We start from the raw sequence: 26,677 nt of genomic DNA on the forward strand, positions 1-26,677 counted from the left end.
CTGTCTCAGAGGACCTTGTTAATAACTTGTACAATCTCTCTAAAAAGGTCCTAATAACACATTAAAATTAAAGATGCTTTTCTTTTAGCACTTGTCAAGTGGTGTAAATTGAGAAATTTTCACATCAGTTTATTAGCCTGCAGTGTGGTGTCATGTATTTTCCTAAACAAAAACAATTTCAGAGAAACGATGCGCGAGGTTTGGTTATGGCACAAAACAACCTTTGTTTGCCAGGAGGACCCTCAGCTTCTTTAACTGTGTTCAATACAAAATCCACGTGGCTTCTGACTGCAAATTAACCTCTTGAGAGCCATGACAATAGCAGTGATTGTAAGAATGAATTCAATTTAAGGCAATATCAGGTCAAAGTTTCAAAGCAGTGGATTAAGAAGTAGGAAGACAAAGCTGTCCTTGGTAAATGTTGGCCTGAAGAACACTGGACAAATTGTTTGCTTAAAAATTCTTCACTGGCTGTATGATATAAAACCTCTGGAACTAACAGATTTTGTAATATTTGCTAAAATAGCATTTTTTGTTTCACTATGAGACTCCTGCATTTTTAAATTGTCAGAAAGTCAGCTCATAAATATCTGTATTACGCCTACACCCAATAATAAAACCCCCCAACTTTAACACTTATGTAATACTGCAATGTAATATCTATAAAAATGTTAAAAAATACTAATTTATCCACTCAGCATTTGCAGGGGGCAACAAAATATCATCCCCATTTTACAGACCTAAGTGATTTAGCCAAAGTCAAAGAAAAAGCCTTTGCCAAGTCAGAGATTAACAGAAATTGGGGGCCCATATTTTGTGATTTCCTGATAACTAGTATTATATACAAACCAAGTAGGTTTTGTTTTGCTTTTCCAAAAATACTTCTTAAACCTCCTTGAAATAAAAATAATAAATAATAGCAACAAAAATAAATAACGATTTTCAAATAATCCTGAGACACTTGCTTTTAGAAAAAAATAAATCCTGTAACTGTTGCTGAACCACTTCTACATTTTCTGTATCATCAGCTGAGAAACACGTGGAAGATTTACTAATTAAAAGAATGAAGGTTATTACATCAGAGTAATTAGTGACAGAGCATGCATACAGGCAGCTAGAAGGAAGGATGGGTGAAGGGCTATTCAGCAGCTCTGCCTGCAGCTCACCCACCCAGCATTGATGCTCTCCACAATTTACTGCTCAGTAACGTTACCAACCACAGCTCATTAGGATGGACTTGGTAATTAGGACCCAACCCAGAGCTCCCCAAAGTCACGGCAGAGCCTCCCACTGAGTTTCCAGGCAGAGCCCCATCGCTGCTGGGAGCGTCACACCCACACCGCACACAGGGAGGAGTTGGTTTGGGTCAAGGGGTTTTTTTTGGGGGGGAGGAAGAGTTGTGGTTTGTTTGGTTTTCTTTCCTTCCCCTTTCCTTTATCTCCAGCCTGGTCCCACAGACTGACTGTCCTGTGGTCCCACAGACTGTGCTGTGGTTACAGTGTGCTCCTGGGATCCACCTTCCAGCTGAATTTCCTCAGAGAGGAACCCAGCTGCCAGCCCCAGGACTGTTCCATCCCTCACACCAAGGCTGGGCTAAGTGGGGTTAATTGGGAGAGCCAAGTGCAGAGCAAACACCTCCCCACAGCAGAACACTGATCTGGGACACACCTTAATAACAACACACTGCCTGACTGGCTTGCAGAAATGGGATCCATCCAAAAGAGTTTAATAGCATGTAGAGTAAATAAAAACCAACTCAGCGTCTAAATTCCCTGTCCATGCTTTCTGCATACTGAATTAATTACCCAGCCTCATGTATTTTGTGCCCACAGATTCAAGCAATTCTTTCTTACAGAATTACTAGTTCAAAAAAATTAAAAATGGGACTCTCTTCGACAAATCCTCCACAGATAAAAGGTAAACTCAAACTGTAAACTTATTAAATATGCACATTTTGTATTAGTTTCTACTTCAAAAGAAAATAATTGTACAAGATACATTTGAAAGAAAGTAAACTAAGTCTAAAAGGTTTGCACAGAACATAATAATGGAACACATAAAAATCAAGAGCTTCTAACTCAACTTATTGCACTCTAGATACTATTCCATAATAGCTGTCTTACAGAAAAGGTCAAAACGTTTATTTTTTTCTTTTTGAAAATAAAATGATATCTATTTGTTTTATCAAAAGTTTATGTTTACATAAAAGTCAAGAACTAGTAAAAGAGACTCTCATACAAAGAGGGAAACAAACGACTAGAGTCCTTCTCAATGGGCACTGTGATGAGCTTTTTAATTACAAAATAAAGAAAAAGAAGTCCATCATGATTACCATTAAAGATTTGTATTTATCAAGATTTGCTGCATTCAAGAACTTCAAAAGATTTCACTGCTTATATCTAGCATCTGCCTGAATACAGTGTTTCATTTTAAAAAAATTAAATGCTATGTAGTTTTAATTGTTATTTAAATTATTTCTCTTTAAAGGAGCTTATTTAAACGGAAGTTTAACTTCTGACAAACCAAGCTACAACCTAACCTTCCTCTAATCCAGAGAAAGCCTTTATTAAATAACTAATATTCCAGGACTGCCTGTAAACACGTTATTGCAGACACTAGGAACTGACTTGACTCATAGAAGACACTAAGAAGATAATTCATTGAAGTCTGTGTGAGCTTCTAACAACCAAATCTTTTCTACAGCAGTTCCAGTTCAGTCCATTTATCTAATTCACATCCACCATTAGTTTTGTTAAGAAAATTACTCTAAGGTTAAATCAGGAGTGCATGCATTCTAACCTATGAATAAAACTGAGTTCAGATACAATAAGATCACCCTGTTCCAAAATCTTAAAGAACAAGATAACAAGAAACAAGTTTTTATTTCTTTTTAAGAAACTACTCCCATGTCATTAATTAAGGAATTAATACACAGGAGAAGGAAAATTTGTTAGAACATGTTTTCCATTTAAAACAGTGATTTATTTTCCAATCTTAAGATTCCAGTTTGGAGCATTTTAATTTTAAATGCATTTTCTACCAAATTTAAGTCTTTAAATAGAAATCAATCATTACCTTGAAAAAACAAGGACATTAATATACAATATATAACAAAAAAAATGCAAATGAATAAAAGTTAATTATTTAACTTCTTAAACATTTATCTATTGGGAACGTGAGGGTGTGTGGACAGAGAGACAGAGAGACAGAGAGTGTATCTTCCTCACTAGTAAACAAAGGTCAGAAAGAAATCTAACTGTGGGTTACACATTTTTTTTTTCTTAAGGACAACAAGTAAAGTGTTGATAGACAAACAAAGATTAAAATGGATTATTTAAATCCAAGTTTCTTATCAGCCCTGGTGACTTAATTCATTCTGCTCAACCCCTAAACTGCTGCCTTGTGCAAGGAATTCCATGCACAGAAAGCCAAACGAATTCAAGAGAGGGAGGTGGCCATGTGGATGCCCCCAATTAGAAATAAAATGGTATTTAATTCTTGTACTCTAACATATAGAACCTAAATACTCTTTTTTCCCCTCACACAGTGACATCCACAGGATTTGTTTTCACTACTCACATTTTCTTCACTCTTTTATTTATTTCATTTCATCCTTCCCTTAGATTTGAAATTTTTCCCTCTAAAAGCCTGACTTAGGGCAATGCAATAATTAGCAGTAAGTGTTCAGTGAAAGCAGAAGACATTCAGGAAGAATCCATTCTGAAGCACAAACAAGGTCTTCCACAGATGCAAGTACCCAAGATCATTCACAGTACATATAAAATAAATAGTAATAAAAATAGTAATAAAAAGTCACTTCAAAATGAAGCAAATGATATAAAAAGTTTATAACTTTTACTTAGAAACAGACAAGCAATGATATAAAGGCATATGAAGCCCAAAGATGGTGTTCTTCAACACTTCACATTTTCATTTATATCACATGTTCAAGATGTCAGACTGAAGCACAGCAAAAGCCTACCTTGAAGATGGCAACATGCTTGTGGGCTTGAAGTTCGTCACAAAGGGATTAGTTGGCTCATAATCAAAACTCTCCTGATGAGCTTCACCGAACGCCCCGGGAGATTTCAGGTCAGTGGAACTGTCTGATCCCCCATTGCTGAGTTTATCTGACCTCTTGCCATCTTTTTTTCCAGTCACTCTTTCAAAAAGACTAACTTTCTCCTTTTTCTTAAGTTCTTTCCTGATTTCCCCGGGTTTGGAGAACAGACTTATGTTCTGATCCCACGTTGCTGGGCTCTCTTCAAACGGGTTCTTCTGTCTTGGCAGTGTGGCAAATTTTTGGGGTAACGAAGCACTCACATTGGTAAACGGGTCATTTTGTGCTTCAAGTGCAGCTTCATCGGCCGTGCTGCCAAGCTGGTTCATTTTAGAAGTATCAACACTTAATGTCCTTCTGTGTGGAGATTTCAGACTCCCTGCAAACAATCTGTCATTAGTATATTATCAACGGACACAGTATCACAGTTTATGACATGCAGAAAACCCAGTTTAGCTCAGATCTAGAAGCTCTGCAGTGGAGTGTCAGTTCAAAATTCTGATGAGCAACTAAGCTATTTAAAAAAAAAATTAATTAACAGCTTGACTTTGTGGCTCAGAAATGTTTATAGATAGATACTACAGGAAATTTTTGTTTCCTGTGTGAAAACTAAGTTCTCCAGAGAAGACAGCTATGACTAGTGTGCCACTCCAGAAAGAGACAGTAGTCTATTGCTGCATAATAACTTTGAACACAGCAAAGTATTTTCAGTTCTTTGTATAAATCACGTTTAAAAATTGGTGATAGTTTTCAACTTTTTAATTAAACTTATTTCTCACAAGGTGCTGTTTTGCCTACGGTCCTAGAATGCAATGCTTGACTACAATATACTCTCAAATGAGAACATAAGAAAAAAAAAAGCTAAATTATCATATATTTTCACAAAATAAGTCATTTCTTATGCTCGGAAATAGGAATGATGAGCTACCATCAACTAAAGGAAGTAAAAAAAAAAAAATAGGTCGGCAATATTTATTTACTTTTTGGCCTTGTATTGCTTCATGAACTGAAGAAACAGATTTTGAATGCCCTAATAGCAGGGAACTGTGCTTGTAATGGCCATGAGTTTTACTCACCCCCTTCATCCACGGAGCCAAAGGACTCCAGCTGGCGCCTGAAGAGGTGGGAGTAGCCAACGGGGCCGGACTTCACCTTCTCGGAGGAGACGTGCGGGCCCGTCAGATCCGACATCGAGTGAGCTGAGGACAACCTCTGAGGTCCCAAAAGGAAAGGTTTTTTTGGTTTGGATTTCATCTGTACTTCCCCACTACACACCTCTATGTTTGCATCAGGTATGTGGGTACTTGGGATGATTGCAGAGGATGTGTCCGAAAACGTCCCATCGTTTTTGCGACCCTTCATTTTGTCTTTTAGTTTAGCAAAAGGGGATTTGGTTTTGTCCTTCATTGACAAATCAAACATACTTGCTGTCATGTTATTCCTCATAAACTGAATATTGACCTTTATTTCTCCTCTGTCTTTAGTTCTCTTCCCTTGTCTGGACTCTAGGGGAAACCACCTTAAAGGAGAAAAAGAGCAAATTCAGTTGTGTTTCCTGGAGGTTACTCATTAAACTGTGGTTAGTGGGTTAATGCATCGGGTCAGTACAATCTGAAAAATGAAAACCCAAATCCTGTATCAAAGATTCAGTTATTCCTGTACTGAAAAGCTTCTTTGTTTATATTCGTTTTTGCAACAGAAAATAACTAAGCAAGTAGGGAGCTCTTTACAGTGTTCACCTGCTTTGAAAACCAACAACAACTCTGGAAGCTTACTAAACTTCATCAAAGCTAATGGGCTCACATCTGCTTGTGAAGGAGAATTTGTACCTCATGTGAATGATAAATACAGCTACATTTTATTTTGTTATTTAAAAGAACATGATAGCTTTCAAGTGTTCTATATTTTTCAGTGATGTATATTAATGTACATTAATATAACGTATATCAATGTGGCAACTACCTCATCTGGTAACCTTTTCTCCTTTGGTTTTGCTCAGGTTTACACACTAGCAAACATTTTCCCCTCTACCCCTTCCTTCTGACCGCTGGTTCAGATTTATGTCAACTGCACGAGCAAAGAGATGTCTGAGACCTCTGAACAGCCAACTACCATTTCAGTTCTGCAGCTGCATCCCCAGGGATGCTGACAGCAACTCCAGGAGCAGGAGGTGCAGAGCTGTGAGCACGGAGGTGCATCTACAGCCACCCTCTCCTTTGCAGGTCACCGGCAGGATTAACTTCAGAAATATTTCCGCGGGCTTTGGAACCGTGATGTAAATCCCCACTCCTTGAAAACAGATCAAAGGTGTGATCATCTGCTTCAAAAAGCCAAGTGTGCTTCCTTGCCAGGTCCAACTAAAGCTTTATCATTATCCAAGTGTCTTATTCATCCCCTATTGTGCTCCATTGTCCCATGGAAGCATCTGCAGAATTCTGGCTCAATCTTCCCTCCACAGCTTCACCCAAATGAATGACCCAGATGATCCCTTCTCCACGACCATCACCAACAGCCCTTCCCTATTTCAAAAGGGGCACAAGGGCATATTTCAGATCCAGCAGCTCCAAAGGAATGCTCTAAACCCACTGCCAGGAGAACTGTATGCACACAGATTAACAGAGTAGCTCATCACCACGAGGAAGTAACTTCTGAATTGGAGACCAAGAAATTAAATTGCCTATCGGCACAGATGCAAAACTGATTGCACAGTTATTCATACATTATTCAGTCCTGTCAAATATAGAAAACAAGGTCAGGAAAGGAGAAAAATAACCCTCCATTTCCTTTCAGATTTCATAAATATTTTTAAAGGTGACAGCTGAAAGCAAATTTTCAGGCAGAGATACTGTTATTTGAGTTGAGAAAATACTTCTAAAAATGACACACTAAAGAAATAACATGAGGATAGGGAGTATTAAGCCTTTTTTTGTTGCTTTGTGATGTCCACAAGATTTTATGTTTCATGCTGAACCAGAATAATTAAGATATATCAGACCTCCTCTGTCCTGGCACTGAACAACATGAATCCAGACCAGTAGACCCAGAAGTTCAAACCAGTAGGAGGATAATTAAACCTTTAGGAAGAAAGTTTTTCTTCTGTTGTGAGGTAACTTCATTTATGTATTTTAAATGAAATGCAAAACCTGAAATATGTGTCTGAAGAAGATGGATCGTTTTTCCTTTTAGTTAATAACGTTTCACTTCTTTGGTAACTGATTCCAGAAACACTCTAAGTCATCTACAGACTCGTTACAGAAAACACACACAACAGAACCACAAGTAAGTTTTTTTGTGCTATATAATACTGCAAAAATGGGAAGACAAGACAGCCTACTTTCTTTAAAACTCTCCTTTAAAAGAAAATCTGTTCACATTTTTTCTTAAAAAAATAAAAAAAAAATACACAGCCATAATGGGCAAGCCCTTGCTCCGAGAGATCCCTGTCTGTGCAGAGAAAAGCTCAAACCCAAAATCACCCTGAAACTGAGAAAGTGCTCCCATGATTCCTTAGACAGACACTAAATATACACATAACTACAAATAAGGCTCATGAGTGTTTCAAGAGACTTCATAGGCAGAGAGGACCTCACTTTTTGACATTTAAATTTAATGGCTTGGCCTACACTGTAACAAAACATTCCCTTATTCCCTCTTCCCCTCTCCTCATGGGTCTTAAACATTAATACTGTATCTCTGATAAAACTGCTGAATTTTCATATGTTCCTACTTAGGAACTACCAAAACTTTAAACTGGTGCATGACACTTGTTAACTTGTTTTAGAACAATATCAAGGCACAAATTCTTAAGTTTTTGCTGTGTGGAAGAAAGTATCTTATTTTAAAAATTAATTTAACTCAATTATTGGCATTCTTATCATCAATCACCAAACACTGTGCCACTGCCAGTACCTGCTAACAGCAATACCTCCACTTAATATTTTGAAATTCACCTCTTCTTCAGCACTAAAAATAAGTTCAGCTGGGAAAACAAAGGAACTCTCCTTACCCAAGGAAGACACCAGAAGGGCACCCGGGACTGAGCCTCGTACCTGCTGGGACCAGGTTCAACACCGCTGCTGACTCCAACAGAATTCAATCACAAACTCTTTTACTCCAGCAAAATTCCTCTGGACGTCAGTGGAATTTCTATTTGAATAATGATTGCTGGATCAAATCATTGTATAAAAGACAGATATTTAATTTTCATAGGCATTTCAAGGAGGGTTCTTTGTTACCTTGGAGAGTTTATCTTGTTTTAGTTATAATGAAGGTTCCATATGCTTCAGCTCATAACAAGACAATATGAGAAGCAGACTCGAATCATGATTTCCTTCAAATTCAAAGGCAACTAATTACTTTTTTAAACAGATGAGAACAAATGCATTTATGTGGAGCTGCACGTGAAGGAGCAACTGAGCCTGTAAATGTTTCTTATTAGAATCTGTTTTGACAACACATGGGCGTGAGCAACAAACAGAAAAAGCAGCACTGTGTGTAACAGAAAAAAGAACTGGAAAATGAAGTCCGCTGCTTGCAGATAACATTTCGGTCCTAAAATACCAAATTCCACTATACCACTGCCAATTTAAGAAATTGTAATGCATTATAAAAGCCAGTAAAACTTGCTATTTTGGTTTTGTTTACAGTACTTTTAGCCACAATAAATGCTCCATTTGTCAGGCTGCCACGAGCTGATTCTATAGAAAGTCTGTACAAAGTAGGAAAATAGCCAATAACACACATGAACAAAACAGGGTGGCTTTTACGAGAGCAGATGCCCTTTTATTTAATAACCAAATATTACATCCAGTCTTGCAGACAGTCTTTATTTAAACAGACCTTGTACAAAGTCTGGCAAATTTTCCCAACTTCAAAGGAAGCCCTATTGCCTTCTGAACCACATTCATACTTCTTGCTCTCACCTTCCAATGTTCTGTAGGGCAATGTCCTCCATACACCCTCTAATTTCGGATTTTTCCCTATGGCTTCCATCAGAACAACCCTTGCTTCTTTCTCTCATCTGTTTTTGAGTGTGCTGATGGGCTTTGCCTGCCTTGCACGGGGTTCTGATCATTTTTACTTTTACATAATTGCCACTCTGTATGCTGACAATTTTTGAACATGCAGAGAGATGATCAACATTCAAGGCTGAATAGGAAAAATCCTGCTGACCAGGTAGTCCTGAAAAGCTAAACTTTGAACTGAAGAAACATGGCTACTTTCTAACCATGATAAAATCCCCTGGGTTTGGCCATATCTACAATCAGGGGTGGAAAAAGAAAACTCCCTTTTTTCCTAGCAAAGACAATAACCATCTTCTGCATACCATAAAGTAAATTGTGCAGTATTAGCAGCAACGAACCCTTTACCTCAGTAAAGACAGGCAGGAAAAGTGAAGGAGAAAACTGAAATAAGCTACTATAAAAGAGCAAGTTACAAAATTCTGGCCTGCCTATTCCATTTAAATAGCTAGTGATCTACAAATGTACTGACATTTCCAACACATTTTCTTCAACTGGTTTTTTGCCTCCCCCTTTTTAATTTAATTTGTCCCCCAAATCTGCCATGGAATTTGACAGTTCCAAGTCACATCCCTCTCTTTCCTTTGAAGAAGCATCACTCAGCCTATTCTACTCACCATGTAACAGGGACCAGCACAGGCTGACAGTGTGGGTAAGAAAAACAGTAACAGCATGGGTAAGAAAAACCACTACATAATTTCAATTACATTTTAATTATATAGTTTAACTGCCTCCAAAATCACTGGGTAACTTGTCTACCAATTTCAACAGGGATCATAAGTCTTCCACCCAGAACATTCAACCTGTGCATGACAGATGATCTCCTGACTCCATCTTCTTGCCAGTGCCAAAGCTGGAAAGTATTGAAGGAATTTTCTCACTCATTTCCCTGCTTCTCAAATACACTGCTCTGCCTTCACTCTACTCAATAATTATCTTTTGAGCTGATGTAGTTTTGTTTTGCTGGAAGCATTAGTTTGCACCAAAGAATTTTGCAAAGTCTTTATTTTAATTCACAAATTATTGAAGGAATATTTCAAAAAGCCCCACAGCATCTGCAAGGCTTCTAACCTTGATTTTACACGTAAAAATCAGCATCCTGAGCTAAACACCTTTCATCTGCTACACAGGAATGAGGGGAACTTTTTATACCAGCAAATACTTCTAAACCTATAAAAGATCATCAGAATGCCAATGACAGAACATGTGCATTACTGTCACAGGCAAGAAGTACTTCTCCATCTCAGATGACTACTATCAACCCAGACACACTGAAGAAACTTGCTTCAGAAAACCCCACTAACACAAATGTCCACAGCTAATTGATAAAAAAACAACACCCACAGCCCACAACTGACATTTTCATTAGCAGCACATGCACTTTGAAAAATGCAGAAGTATGTTTTGTGATAAATCATTCTGATACCACACTGAGAGACAGCCCCAAAAGTCAGCAAGTAGGAAAATTAAGGCAAGGGGCTGAGCACAGACATTGTGTATGAGGGGAAATTAAGAAGAAAACAGATTATTTATTAAAATAAGTGATGACACAAAGATGAATACTATTACTTTCTGGAAGCCAACTGAAATGACATATTCAAAGTAAGAGTTTAAAATAAATATTACAGAGTGATATTGTAACACCACAAAACATATGGGAACTGACAGACATCACAACACCCTCACTATGGAGTCAGCCAACATCGACTGCAATCACAGCAATGAAAGTGGTCTTAGTTTACTTCTGATTTTGGCTAAAGGCTATATGCAAATATTTTTATTTTAGAAACAAAATAACTGCAGGTATGAGAGTTAAGGCCAGTTATTGCAGTGTGTGTGTGCACAGACAATGGGGAAGCATTTCAATCCAGATGGCACTTAGACTCTGACTAAGAACTATGACTTACTCAGAGGATGTGCATGCATTTGCTGTCAAAATGTAAATGCTGGGAATATTACCAGATAATTTGAAAATATCACTATAATTCCATAAAGCTACAACTGGGCAGAAGTTTTTCTTTTCTCCCATAACCATTTTCTCTTCTGTTCCTCATACTAACCTTCCTTCATTTTTTTTACATTTACTGACTGGTGCCACAAAACTACTCCTATGGAATCTCCAGGCTCCTCTTTATTTCTGTGCCTTTAACAAATTTCTCAGTCACTACTTTTCCCACTTTGGACTCGAGTGGAACAAGACTCTTCTCTTGCTTCAACCACAACATTTTGACATTTTCTATTATAGCCTGCTAATTCCACTGCTGCTGAGCTTAATCACTTAAAATGCATTTTTCTGGTTTTACCTAAATTTAAGACTAAAAATTGCTACATAATAGTGTGCTATGTTTTGTAGAAATATTATTAACATACTAACAATTTACCAGTTGTTTGCTCGTTCATAATTCAAGCTGCATTTGAAGCCACCTACTCCAGTGCCTCTTCTTGCCCACGCTGCTACAGGTGAGAGAGAGGACAGAGAAGAGGCAGCTGGAGATGGAACCTGTTCATATCCAAGCAGGAGGCTGCCAGGAAAGAATTCACATTAATCTGGAGGAAGACACACAATGTGCATATCTTCCAGGAAGCTCAGCAGCACTGAGGAGTAAGTGCCTATAACACAGGGCACTGACTGTGGTCAGTCATTAGTTCTTTACGTTTGCTTGCTGAGAAGCTGGTTCTGACTATTTTTTACGATCAATGTAAGTAGAGAAGTCTCTTAGATGAGGCCAAGATTCCTTCACTGTGCTCAAATAAGCATTGTTTTTAACAAGAGTGCTGCAATTTGTGAGTGTGTGTGTAGGGGGGTGTTGTTGAGGTATTACAGACGCCGGGGAGAAGAGGAATTAAATCACAAATAAAAGATGTCTCCTCCGACATTTCCATAAGAAATAGTAACTCTGCATCTCCTGCCTCCTCAAATTTATAACATTCCAGACAAGAGCTGCATCTTAAATCAGCTGAACATACAATAAAATTAGCTGTCCAGGAAAGCTAATAAAGGAATGGACAATAAACAGAGTGGAATTAGTAACGAGGATGAAGCAAAAGCTGATGAAATAAGTAACATCATGGTGAAAGCTAACAGAAATTTGTTCTTCTCTTGCTGTGTTCTTTTAGCCCACAGGTGAAAAAAACCTAAGCACAGCCATTATGAAAAACGACTGGAAAATACTTCAATAAATTAAGACATGTCAGCAAATGAGTATTTTTTTATTCCATGGTAATTCAAAAATTTGTTTTGATGCTCTGCAGTCAGATTATCAGCAGCATTAAGGCAACTATGAATTATAACTGAACTGAAATTACTACAAAAAAGCACATATGCTTTAAAACAGCACATTTGTTGCTCGTAATTTACATTTCAAATGCAAGAGTAGAAGAGGTATATTTATTCTGCAAGAGCAGACCACAAAACCTGTCATGTATTTCTCAGGATGAATTAAAAAACTCACACGACGCCACTGCAAGAAATAAAAGTCATGTCAGAAATGTAACATTCGAAAACTTATGCTAAACACGCTTCCAGTCAAGCAGTATCTCCCAAGCTTTCTGGACTGCTGACAAACCTCAGTAAAATCTCTCCACATCTGCAGCCTAGTTTTCAGCTCTGAGAAAAGAGCAGAAGTAGGAAGTCCCTGTCCATGTCCAATTACAAATTCACAAACTTGCACAGGGTGATGGGCATCTCCGCACTGAGACAGCAAGAACACGACCTGGGATCCTGCAGATGCTTTGGATGAAGCCTCTGGAACAGACCTAGTCAGGGACCATCTGAGCTGCATCTGGATCTAACTGTTTCAGGAATACTTACTTTTAATACTTCCCAAAATTGCCCATTTCAGCAAGGAAAAGGACACTGCACCGTGGTGCACACAAAACTTGCACTAGGAGTTGTAGTAAATAGAGGGCTTTGTTTCATTAGCTCTTGAGCCAGAGCAAGTTTATTAGAACACAAGATGTGCAAATCCTATCAGGAGGCCTCTGCCTGAAAACTTTAATGCAGCGAGTATTTTTCTTAAGATGTGATGAATAACAAAAAAAAGCTATACAGGCAAAAAAAAAGGATTATTTTTCCCTAACATAATGTTCCTGAATCCGCAGTGACTTTTGAAATTTATTTCTTCCAAATTATAAAATATTAAAGCAAAAAAATATACAAAAAGCCAAATGTCACACACCCCATGGTCTTCCTAGGAATTCAAAATCAGCTGGTAGCCTTCACTTCTCATACCTCCTTACTAAAAAAGCACTAGGGAATTGCTGACAGGGTTCAGCATTGTGCAGAATATTAAATATCTTTTTTGCAATACCCTGGTGACTCTTGAGTCTGTCTCCTACAGCACCATATGTACAGCTGTGTTGGAAAGAGGAAGCTATTAAATATATTAAAAAGTAGAAATATTACCAATAGACACTTCATCAAATAACTGGATCTCATTCATCCCCAAACAAAGCAAGAAATGTTAAGGTTACATCAACATAAGAAAATAACTCTGGATTTAATAACAGCACAAGCCTGTTGAACATATTTGAAAGTAAAAACATTGCTTAATAAAACAGATTAGTGTTTCTGAAACAATGAATATAGCTTTCAACCCTCAGAAAACTTCAGTAACAAAGGCACTGGACTTGGTCGGGAAAGGCACTGGGTGTCTCAGTTCCCACACCACGGTCACAGCTAGAAGGCCTTCAGGTCCAAATATATTACCCTCAGTTTACTGCCAACACAGGACTAGAAATATTTTGTATCAAAAAGGATTTAATAAAAGGAAAACAAAAAAGAGTGCTTTGTTTGAGATCACATTTGCAAACATGTTCTCGTAAGTCTGCCCTCCTGCACACACACGTCCCAGCCCTGCACCCACATCTCCAAGCAGTGCTGGGAGGGGACAGCCAGAGCACGAGCACACAGCCGTGAAAGCTTCCAAAACATCCACGCACTTCGGGGCTCAGAGTTATTTTTTTTTCAAAAGTGAATTTCAGAAAGGACATTCTTGAGGTTTCTAAGCACCTAAAGACACCAACGGGAAAACTGGACTTCCAGTGGCTCCTTCCTCATAAGAATTTAAATCGGCACTAAGCGAGCACGCGCTGCCAAAAACCCCACCAGCCGCACTTTTACACTTACATAAGACTTTTACAGGTACGGCTGCTCGGCTCTAGAAGCCTAACACCCATCAACTTTTAATAAGATTTGCAGTCTTAAATGCCCAAGTAACTCCTGAAGAAAGGACTCAGGCTGTTTGTAAAAATCCCCCCCAGGCCCCACGTTGCACAGCCCAGCTCGAGGAACGCGCGGGTGTCCCGGGGAGCCCTGGGGATCCCAGCTCGGGGGGAACTGCTGCACCTTCCCATAGCAGGAGCTCCTCTATCACACTCAGAGAAAGGAATGAAAAGATAAAGAACACCTAGGAAGCCCTGCATAGCTTCATATATGAGTAGTGCAGAGATCTGAATGTTTTGTTTAACTATCACAAGGACTATGTTAATGACCCCACTCAAAAATTTCTGGAATAATTTTGTAAGTCTCCAATACTATTTTTGCCAAAATCGGTGCAAGAGCCTAGGGTTCTTTTTCTAGGTTTTGTTACTCACAGTAACACATGAATAATTACATATTTTCCTCCAATTTCTGAATATATATTTCTACCTATATTTATAGCCTTTACATTTAGTAGCATTCCTTCCTCGTTCTTTCCCCTTTTATTCTGTAGAGCATCTAGGTGTTGCAACTAAGGCAGTCACCTACTGACCTGCAAGATAATTACAACTAATGACTAAAGAATTTTTAAGATGCATGTCTAAAGAGCACTGAAACTTCTTGAATCAAGTATAAATAGAAATTAAGACCCTAAGGCTACAGGCGTTACCACGTATTGCATCAAGATAACTGGTCTGTCCCTAAAGTGATAAGCAATTAAAAAGCATAATACTCCAGACAATGAAGTCACAAGATATTCAGCATGGGCCTCTTCTTTCCTACTACATGGTTTGTCAACATCCTGTTTTGCTAAATATGTAGTTTACAAATGCAAACAAACAAACACCAGGGCAAAGACAGCTATGACTTGTCTTCGGTGCTCCTTCAACCTCAGCCACTGCACAGAAGCAGGACCAGGGTTTGAGGTGGTTTCTGCAGAAACAATTGTCTGATGAACAAGACCTGGCTGGCGTTGCTGCATGGATTTCCACCTCTCCATCTTCCTGGAAGTTCACACCCCAGTACAGTCAGTGACAGACAAGTGATGCCCACCTTTTAGTCACTTTGATGCCAAGTCCAGCACCTCACCGTAGACCCACCACCGTTATGAATACCAGGCTTTAACAGCTGAGATTTTTCTACAGAGCCTTTCTGCTCTACTGAAGATACACTGGAGGAGGAAAAGCACCTGGAGCAGGAAGTTCTTAACCCCTGCAGAAAGATCTGTCAGTGTTCATACACCGCTGCCTACACAGAGCTCACTTGGAGGTCTCCATGTGTTCCTAGACAACTTCTGTGCGACAAGCACAACTAAAACAAACTCAAACGGTGCAGTCCCAGCCATGCCTGCAGGACACTCATACCTACAGTTTATTCCCATAGACTTTGGAGGATAAATTACACAGGTACCAGACATCTTTGTGTGACTATGTCCTAACTAGGAATTATAACAACTTTCCTATGTATTTGAAAAACCCAGAGAATTAGATAAGTTTACAGTTCAGCTTAACTGCTACGATGCTTTTTTTTTTAATTCTTTTTTTTTGCATTCCAGTGCCTGAATTTGCTGGCAAGCAGCAATTTCATTTGACAAAGGTTTATGTAGGTACTGATGGAAGCTACCACAACAGCTGATATTTCTCTTCAGTCTTCTCTGTTGAGGCCTGCTGTACAGTGCAGCCTGCACGATCACGGCCTAAGATTAATCAGGATCAGCAAAGCACTGTGCTGTTGTGGTGAGCCTTCATTAAGTCACAATTCATTGACCACTAAAACATAAATATAAAATATTTATAAAGACGCTTGGTTGCAGCAACTGAAAGAAAACAATTTTAAAGAGAACAACACAAGGCTTTGAGGACATCTGAGTCTCATGCATGGCCCAAACTGAGGTAGGAGCTGAATGGGGATATGGCCCTGTGCAGAATAAAGAAAAATCCTTAGAAAAACAGACTGTGATGAGTTCACGTTACACACAAGAATTTGCCAAAAAAGTTAATGTTATTGACACTCCTTCCCTGTGCAGGGTAACCACTGTGATTACAGTAAACTTCTCTGGAAGAGGTCAGGCCATAATGACATAACTGTGTACGTTAAGGAGTTTGACCACAGCATTGAAGAGAAAATTGTTCTGATTTAATTTCAAAGTACCTTGATGGTCAGGCTATTTCCCACCCTCCCCAAGTGCAACCGTACAAGGCACGCAAATTATAATGAAAGAAAGCCAACCACCACTTACTCTGTTTTCCGCCTTTGCTTGTCTTCAAATATATCATTCAGGCTTATGGCCACCTGTCCCAAAAACCTGTCGAGCCCCACCAGCGACCTGTGCATGACAATCAGGTACAGGATGTATTTTTCTGGATTCTCCTGCATGAGTAATCCAGGGAGCTCGAAGGAGGCCTCTTCCTTCCAGACGGGATCCAGGGTCTTCTCTGCCACCGAGGTGGAGTACTTCTCCTTGCCCAGCTGGATGATGGTGTAGGCATCGTTGCTGCCATTTTTACCTTTTGGCTTCAGACCTTTGGCTTGAAGGACCGTAACTTGCACGTGAGTTGGGAACCACTTCTGGGCTTGCTCTGCCAGCATCATCGCTGAGGATCGCAGCAGCAACAACAAACAGAGCCCGTCAGCCCTCGAGCGGCCGCCTAAGGGCACTTGGGGCGGGGACACCTGTCAGGGGCTCTGCCGGCGCTCCCCTAGCGCTGCTGGCCGCGGGTGTCCCTGCCCAGCCCGCGGGTGCCCCCCTCGCCCCGCAGCCCCAGGCGCGGCCCCATGGCCGGGGTTCCCCCGCAGCCGCTCCGGGCCCGCCCGCGGCCTCGCCCTGCCCGCCTCTGCCGCTGCCGCTGCCGCCGGCCCGGCCCGCGCCGCCCCCAGGGCATCCCCCGGGCGCGGCCGCTCCGCCGCGGGGCCGGCGGCCGCTGTCCCTGCCCGTCGCGGCCCGGGGCCGGCGGGGGGCTCGCTGCCGGGCTGCCCTCCCTCCCGTCCGTCCCTCCGTCCGTCCGTCCGTCCGTGCTCAGCCGCTCGCCGCGCTGCCCCCCCGCCGCCGCCCGGCCTGCCGGGCCGGCTCCGCCGCTTCCGCCTTCCCCATGCTGCGGGCGGCGGTCAGAGGGCAGAGGGCAGGGTTCGCCCCCTCCTCCGCTTCCCTCCCCTCCTTCCCCTCCCGCCGCGCCCCGGGCACCGAGCACCGCCCGCGGGCAGGGCCGGGCCGGGCCGGGCTCCCCCGGCCGGAGGCAGCGCTGGGCTCCCGGGGCCCCTCCCGGCTCACAGCCCCGGCCCGGTAATTAATGCATCGCTATTTCTGTTTCTGGAGCGGGCAGAGATCCCTGCAGGAGCTGCCGAGGGGAGGGAGCCTGAATGAAGACATCTATTTTGGTTATTATTTAATAGCAGCGGCTCGGGGGCGGCCATGGACCGGGGATCTCCGTGAGCCCATCCTGCTGCCACCAGCTCCGGGAGCGTCTGCATTTTCCGTCCCGTCCACCCACCCTGGCAATTCTGGTGGATTTCAACGAGAAAGTGAAAATAATAAAATACAAAAATATATTAATGAAGATTAATATAAAATACAGTAATATATTAATAAAAATAATATAAAATACAATAATAAAAATAATACAATGATAAAATATTTAAAATACAGCAATAAAAGGTAAAAAAAATACAATAAAAGATGTTTTGAGAACACATAATTTTGTTGATGGAGACGGTGGAGACTGTGTGTTTACATGCACACCTGAAAAGAGTCACTGGTATTAACTTTGTTTCTACGAAAAAAAAAAAAAAGGAGATCATTAGGGTTGCAAGGCTGTGCATCCCACCCCTGCAAACCATAACAAGCAGGGAGAACAGCAGCCAAGTCAGATAATACTTCATCTGCCACCCCTCACTCATGAGTCCCCAGTCCACAGCTCACAGGTTAGCGAGCAGCAAAAAGCTTGGGAGACCACCTTGTGCTGCTGAGACCTACAGGAAATTAAAAAGTTAAAGCTGAAGGCCATTAGAGAAAGTAAAGTATGATGCTGCCCACGATTCTTAATACTGAGCGAGTTATTGTGCAGGGTCAGAACAGGCAGGGGATCACCAGTCAGCACACAGTCATCAGCCTGGGTCCCAGCTCACGTTACCTCTGTGCATAATTTCAATAACAGCTTCATTGGCCCTTGGATTTTGGCTGGGAATGACAGCTGTGCACGCTGGGACACCTGAGACAGTGCTGGCAATTTTTTTCCATGTTGTATCTGATTTTTGTTGATATTGGAAAATAGATGGTCCAGTTGGAAATAGTAACTTCAGAACATGTCTTGGGACCGTATTTAGACAAAACCACGTAAATGGGTTATCTGGGGTAGTAATTTCTGAAAGAGTTATAAATGCTATGGTTATCTGCCTTGGTTTGTAATGCTAATGGCCAGTTAAGGCAGCACATCAGTTCTCTGGGATAAATCACTATCCTCCTCACCTGAAAATCCCTTCCCCTGCTCTGCAGCTGCCACTCTCCCACATCCTCAGGTACCTTTCCCAAATGTTTCACTGCCAAGCTTCCAGGGTGAGCTGCTGTGCTTGGGAAAAGAGCTGCAGCATTTCAGGGTGGAAGAGCCAGAAGGGATTATGGTGACAGTGCTCTGCAGGACACTTAGGCCATGGGGGAAAGCCACGGGGTTCTTGTTGGAAACCAGAGAGACATAAGTACATCAGAATATTTCTTAAGTGAATTTTACCACATACAAGTTCTGTTTTAATACAACATTCTTCATTGCACTAAATAGAAACCAAGCATGATGCACTCATCAAATCAAAACAAGAAATGAATTTTAGGTAGGCAGAATGTATTTCTTTAATCAGAAGTTTAAGTCAAACATCATGTCTTGCATGCTGTGTCTTAGGAAAATTTTATGAGATTTTATAACAGGCAGGATTTGTGCTTTATTAGTGTTCTCTAATTTCTTACAATTGTCTTCTTCCTAAACAGGAGCTGATTGCAAAAAACGTATGCAGGCAGCTGAAGAGGGGAAGGTGGAAGAACTTTTACACCTCTGTAGACAATATATTAATACAATACCCAATCTTCCTTTTCTGCTTTCAAAAATAAACAGATTGATAGTTCTCTACTCCTTATGTGCAATCTGCCATGTGAGAAGAGGAATGTGGAGCCTTTCTCATGTCTCTCCTCCCTGCTCAGGTGGTGGAGCAGACATTGGGGAAATGCCCTCTCAACTCCTCCACCACTGAGCTTCATAAAAAATTCTGCTCAAAGGTGCACTAGATATATTTTATTCCCTCTTATACCCCTCCAGGGTCAAGCTGTAAGCTGGCCTTTTGGTTTTGTCCTCTTTGGAATAGAGTAATTGTCATCTTCTGGAATGAAACATGCAATATAAATGACAAAATATCTCAGAGAAATAATGATATCTCCAGCAACACAGTGTCCCCTGGCACTGTGTTAGAGCATTAATCCAGAAATGACTCAGACTCCCATTCACTAAGCCACCACCACTGCTCAGTGCCTGCATGCACTGTAGGTTTTGCTCATCACTGTCCATGATTTAGGGAATATCACATTAGGAAATCCGTTTTATTTTCTGTGCAACATTTTGGTTATAAGACTGCACCATTCTTTCACTACACCATAGATGTCCACTGTTCTTCTGTAATAATAATCTCTTAAACTCACTCTTATTGCTGTATCATGTTTTCTGTCCAAGTCCACTCACTCTGGGGATGTCCTGTCATGAATTTTCTAGTCCTTGGTTTCTTCTGGAGGATTTTGAGCTCAAAACATTACATTTGGAGTTTGCACTCATATGTATCTCCCTCGAATGCTACATTGTGGTAAAAAGGATTTCTCCCTGTGGGTGGTTGGGAGCTCCTGTACTGTTCTCTGCCTTGTCCCTTTTCTTTGTTCTGCCACTACCTGTGTAGCTGGAGAAAGCCAGGGGAGAAAAGCAAGCCCAGAATTCTTGCTGAGGAAGAGAAAGCCATCCAAGCTGGAATCTCCAGCCTAGGAAAACTGTTTCTGCATTTCTGATTTGCAATAGCTGTCCTATGCTCCTGGAGGCTACTCCAGCACTACATCTGCTTGTAGGCAATGATGAGAGTGAGTTTGAAAAGTGATTGTTTATTGCAGAACAGTGGATATCTGTGCTATGTCTATGGTGTATGTTTGATACAAAGCCTTAAACCTCATGTGTGCTGCCTGTCTCTATTACATGTTCTTCCAGTCAATTCTGACCCAGGAGATCAACACTGTTTTTTAAAGAGGCAATTCCAAGAATTATGGTGGATTTTTTTCAATTTCAGCAATTTGTAATAAGCTCTCAGTTCTCCCTCCTGAGCCCCCAGTATATCTGATAGGCTTTGATACTCTGCCTGCCCTTGCAAAAGAAAATGCAAGAAAATATTTTGGTTCCACATTCTGCTTCTCATTTCCAGTTGTGTACTTGCTAAAGAGGATCAGAGCAGTTGTTCTTCCAGTGGTAAACTGGAGCAGATAATTTGGTGATTTAATTTCTTCCTGGTTTCTGTTTATGAGGTAGGAAACATTTTGTTGTTGTTTTTTTTGAAAATGCTATCTTTTCTTTGAAATTATTTGCTGACTAATTCTTTGTTGGCAGATCTCGGGGGATGTGTTTGCTTTGAACGTTACATGGTTGTGAGGAACAGGCTGGTTTTGTCTAGACATGTGACAAACTTCTGCTTTCTGCCTGGCTGACTAACTTTCACTAGCTGTTGCAACTGTCCAGGCTGCATGTTTTCCAGAAAGACTATGAAATTTTTGAGACTGCACATTGTTGCCTGTTAGCTTGCTTTATCTCAGCTGTTGTTATTTTTTCAATTAGTGATTTCTTCAGGAATTCACCAGCATTAATTGACTGCAGAAATCAAATAGCTGGGCTCGAACCCACCACTGTGAATTAGGAGGTTTTTCCCAAGCTACTGTTTTTGTCTGCTCTCTTGGTTGGAGGAACATTCATTAAGCTGGGAGCATTTGGATGTAAAAAGCTGGATTGATATTCATTAAATTTGTGTTATGAGCCCAAATTTTGCACCCCAAAATGTTCCAGGTTTTCTGAGGCTGGGTGAGTTAGGCCACTGTCCTGCTCTGGGGGCTTTTTTACCTTTCACATTCACTCTTAGGGAACATCTCCTCAGAGGGAGCAGACCTTTGGCCTCATTACTAGGGCTGAATTTTCTCTGATAGCTTTTGAAAGTCCTACACACACCTCAGTGGTCCTGAGCTCTCAGGTCCTGCCAGCATCATTTCTGGTGTGCCACTGTTCTCTCTAGCCAGCTATGGGATCATCCTGCCCTCTGCTTGGCAGGCAATTTTTGTCTCTCCTGCCTCACTCTTCACCTGTCTGTCTTGCATTACTGCAATGAACAGGGTCATACAAGAAACAGCAAAGGAAATACATCTTTGAAGATCAGAGTGGGGGCTTGAAATCAGGACAAAACCCACAGAATTATCCATTGTTCTAATAGAAATCCAGTGCTTTTCAACCAGAAACCTGGAGTCAAAGATAGGGAAGTACTCTGTGCAATATCAGACTTCAAATGAATGCCAGGTACCACTGAGAGTGTTGGAAGCATCATCTTTTTTGTTCATTTTTAGCTGAACGTGTTTCACAGCCTTTCAACGCTCTCATCCATTGTGAAGTTCAAAGAGGCTTAAATGCTGTAAAACAGTCATCAAATGCTATAATTAAACTTGCCAGTCATCCAGATTTGACCCAAACTGCCTGTGTCTCAAGATGTTAGTCAGCTGTCTGGGTTAGATTTCAATTGAGTCTTCTAAAAACATGAAAACACCTAATTCTCAGCATCTGCCTTGCAAGCAGGCAAACCATTGTGCTCTTCTGTCAAAGTCCTTGAGCACTTCTAACCTGCTGTGGCCATCCCTCAGGCACAATAAAGGGCCACCACCCTGCCCTACACCTGTAGGATCCAGACTGTCCTCAGCAACACCTCCCCAGGGGACAGCACCAGCCACACCAAACTCTCCCAAAGCTGACCTCCAAGGGCTAGATTCAGGTTTGCCCTTGGCTCTCCTAAAACTTCATGGAAACCTCCAGGCTGACCCATAGAGAAGTACCAAAAAGTTCAAAAATCACAGAAACACAAATTTGGGGCTCAAACTGAAGAGTTACATTGAAATGGAAATTAGCTATATGACATCTATTTTTAGATTTAAATTGGAAATGGACATGAGTAATAGAGGGAGAGTTGAGGATAATTTTGTCATCTCTGCAGAGAATAATATTTTTTGTGCTTTACAGAACCTAAGAAACATTAATAATAGAAACAAACAATTTCAAAATTATGACGTTCTTTCTGGTTTCCTAATGAAACAGGAGGGGAAAAAAATAGAGATTTTTATCAATGTCTAAGGCTTCTTCACAGGTGTTTTTTCCTGGGTTTAAATAACTCCAGAATTTATTTCTAGGTCATTTATTCTTTATGGGGTCTCCAAGGATCTCAGAGACCATTACCTCACAAATTCTCCAAAGTTATCAACTCTCTTAAGGAGAATCGCAGCAAACACCAGAAAATTATGTTGTAAAAGAAGTTCTTTCAATGGAAGTTCTGAACTTCTCTGCTGGTTCTCCCTCTCTGAGACCTCAAAGGGCTTTACAGGACCTACACATTCAACATCAGTAGGCTGCCTATGAAGACAGACAGAAGGGAATTATCTTTAAAAAGATTAAATTGTTATATTTATATCCCTGGTTTATGTAATAAGTTAACAGCAAGTGGGTAAAATACCTACCCACCTTAAAGCACAGTGTATGCCTTGAAATGGCAAAAAGTCCTCCCTGAAATTTGGTCTTCTTAACTAAAACAACACACTTAAACTTCCTGCTCGTTCCCAAGACTTTTTCCCAGGCATAGCTGCCCCCAAACTTTATTCCTAGGGATTTTTCTTCTAGCAGAGGACTACTCTGTGCCTCTTCTGCTGTTGAAGGGTCTAATGGAATCCACCTGCAGCCCCGAGCCAGCCGTGATTAATCTGCAGTTCACTGCAGGGTCTCAACACCTCCTGCCTGTTTGTAAAAGGAGAACTCTTCTTCCCTGATGATGCAGAGAAAAACCCCAACCAACCAATTAAATAACATAAAATAAAATGTTTAATGAATGAAGGAAGAAGGATTGATGTGCTTGTTGTACTTAGAATTAACATGTCTCCTTTTAAGCCCTGGTAAACCAAGACATGGATTTTCTAACCCTTCACCCCACATTTCAAAGCTGATATAAAGCCCCCAAACAATATTTAGTATTTTGGCAGAATTTTTTTCTCTTGCCAAGTTGCTGAATAATTCAGATTTTTATATCATTATTGCCTGCTAGCAATATAAATTTGAATTTGGCTTCATCAGGGTCTTAAGATAAATATGTGATTAGTGAAGGAATGTAAATTAAATCACTGTAGTTAAGTTTTATGTGTGTTAAATGTATGTACTCCAAGCACTCTTCTCCAATGTTACTTAAAACCCTCCTTTCTTTGAAGTGTGGTTTATTCTTAGAAAACTCAAGCTGCTCCTAGAATTCTGCTCCCAGTAAGAGACAAATTAGATAAAAACAACTTCTTGAGAGGAGAGAGCTTGCAGAGCAAGTAGACATGGAGTGCTGCTTGACAGCCTTCTATGGCCTTTTGGTAAGAATTATCCAATAACTAGTAATGGAGCAGATAGAATTTCACTTTTCCAAAATATCTGTAGTGCATCTTCTTCCCAACACCATAAGTTGGAAGGATTGTGAGGGCTATGGGAATACTGCAGATTTATTTTGGCACTGCCTAATGCTTCAAGCATCCTGGAAATCAGCACTGGATATGTTCTCATACTCTGGATGTAAATTAGCCATATGTGCATTAGAGGCATTATTTACAGATTGAATTGTGCAGCTCACTATACTTAGGGCCTTAGATAAATTATCTCTATACTGGGTCCAATTTTTGCTGTCATTTACAGTAATATAAATCTAGGATCACTCCACTGCAGTCAGTGGGGTAATTACTTTGAATTTTCTCCAGTGTGAAAGAGAGTAGAATTTAGTCTCTGATTATTATTTGCAGCTCTGAAGGCCTTTCCCCTACACTGGTGATCTACTGAGGCTCTTCTGTCACTTTGTCCACTGTTGCTTTAGGATTGTGCTCAGGAAGTGCACGTGCACATGGAAGCAAAGCGAGGCATCAGATTTAGGTGGTTTTGGAGCCTGAGTAAATGAAAATGAGAACAGTTACCTGGTGTCACAACCTCTTTTGGCTTTGTTTTTCATGCTCCTTTGTCTTTGCTTCCAAAAGTTTGCAGCTGGAGCTCTTTCTGGTTAAACCTTACTGAAAAAGTCAGCGCTGACAATGTTGTAGTACAGACATCACCCTCTGAGCTTCTTCACCCACCACTTTAAATGGACCTGGTTTTAAAAAAAGTAATTTGTCCTTACCTTAAGGTCTTCACTGTGTCTTCATGGCTTAAACCAATGTCCCTCCCACTCTTTCCATCGGTGTTTGACAGCACTGTCTATCTAACTGTGAAAAAGCAGTAAATAACAGTAAAAGCTCTCTGCTCTACAGCAGCTCTTTTGAAACTCCCATCTGCTAGGAAATTAAGAACTCAAAGATGGAGCATACTAACCTCAATAGAAAGATAGAAACCATGCTAACACATCAGCAATTGTTCTCTAGGAACACTCTCGCTGATGTTGGGGTGAATGGGATTGTCCATGTCAGAACACAGATGTCTCATCATCCAGCAACATGTGATATTGAGGCATATCAGTGTTGGATGCAGATTCGTAGCTGTGGTTCAAAAGCTCATGTTAGAGGAACACACTGGGATACTGGTTATATCTTTTTCAACTCAGTATTTCTAATGAGAAGAAGATGTCTGAATGTATTTTCTGTAAGTCATAATCATTTGAAAAAATGCATTAGCAGGCACAGGTCTCACAAGTGATTTTAAATCATCTCCATATTTTGTTTTCCTTCAGCTTCTCCTTTGTTTCTTTGCTGCTGCTCAGTCTCATTTTTTCTCTCCCCCTATTACTGTAACAGCATGTCCACCTTCATTTCCAGTGATAGAAAAGGCTGTGGGATTGAATTTGGCAATCAGATATTCTTGCTATTTATTTATCTAAAGGTCTTTTGTGCTGTGTCCTGCCACTACCTGAGTTCTTCCATTGCTAGTGACAATATCAGGATATCACAGAAACTAATAATTGCACCATTGCTGAGTTTGAGCAGCATGGTAATGCCTGGAGAGTGCTGACTGAACAGGCCCAAGAGTAACATTACTGTGCAAATAACCTTTACTCAGCAAAACTCGCAGGCAGTTGTAGGTATTGACTTAAATATCACCCCAGCCAAGACATGACTTCTTGGGGTCATCACTGGAATTACTGAAATTACAGAAACAGAGATTCACTTCGACATTAAAGTATCCAGTATATGTTCCCAAAGAAGACATTAGTTCAGACTTTTCTATCCAGTAGCAAGTCTGAAATTTTAAGTGCCCGTGAGAAAAAAAAAGAGATAAAGAGGTAGAAGAAAGATTAGAGCAGTTGGTTTGTGCATGGCACTAGTGGAATTGGACAAAGCAGATTACCTTGCTCCATTTTTATATTTCCTACAGGAAAGCATGGACGTGGAGGGTATCAGGAAAGAGGGAGCTGTTCACCAAGCCAAGTGCAGGTGGCAGGGCTTCCCAGATGTCAGTGTGGCTGTGCAGGCAGGACTCCTCAGGTAGGTCTGACTGTGGTTCATGTACCCATGTGGATTTTGCCGGTTAGCTCAGCTGAGTAAGACCTGCCCCAGCACATCCATGGCCATAGGGATCACCATGAATAACAGATTTGCCCTGGCTGGGATGCCTTGCCTGGGAAACCTGCACCCAGCCCAGTTCTCAGCTCTCCTTGTGTCCAAGAGCCATCCAGTCTGGACTGAAAAGCTTCTGGGGTGAGGAGCCCACAATCCTTTTGTAGAAGTTTTCCTCATGACTAGTCAACCACACTGTTAATAATTCTATCTACTTTATCTATAATCAGAACTTGACCATTTCCAGCTTCTCTGTCTTGATTAATTTTTATATGCTAAATACAGAGCCATTACAAATCTTCTCCACATGTAGATATTAATATATCGATCAAGTCTCTTAAGCTTTCTTTTGATAAAGTAAACAGATTAGGTTGCAAACATCTATCCCTAAAAGGCAGATACTCCAGATCTTGAAATCATTCTTTTCTGATCTATTTTCAATTTTCCATGGCTTCTTTGAAGTGTGAACACCAAGACTAGTCATGATATTCCAGTAGTTTTCCCACCAGCTCACACACAGCTGTACTTCTTGTGCCAGAATCCCTGGCCCAGTAATTCTGCTGCTAGCTTAGGTTTAGGAAATTCAA

At 40.7% G+C, this 26,677-nt stretch overlaps 1 protein-coding gene across 1 annotated transcript in view; it reads right to left on the minus strand.

Moving 5' to 3' along the window:
- The window catches only part of RAB11FIP2 (RAB11 family interacting protein 2), a 33,478-nt gene extending 16,228 nt beyond the window's left edge, over positions 1-17,250 (minus strand). The window contains exons 1-3 of the mRNA XM_032695039.1: positions 16,521-17,250; positions 5,137-5,579; positions 3,983-4,439 (exon numbers count right to left, since the gene is read on the minus strand). Of these exons, the coding sequence (XP_032550930.1) occupies positions 3,983-4,439; positions 5,137-5,579; positions 16,521-16,873 (1,253 nt within the window). The 5' untranslated portion in view covers positions 16,874-17,250. The remainder of the gene's footprint in view (positions 1-3,982; positions 4,440-5,136; positions 5,580-16,520) is intronic.
- Between the last annotated feature and the right edge of the window lie 9,427 nt (positions 17,251-26,677).

The sequence above is a fragment of the Chiroxiphia lanceolata genome, chromosome 8 (assembly GCF_009829145.1).
Source record: "Chiroxiphia lanceolata isolate bChiLan1 chromosome 8, bChiLan1.pri, whole genome shotgun sequence".
In the NCBI taxonomy this organism is placed as follows: domain Eukaryota; kingdom Metazoa; phylum Chordata; class Aves; order Passeriformes; family Pipridae; genus Chiroxiphia; species Chiroxiphia lanceolata.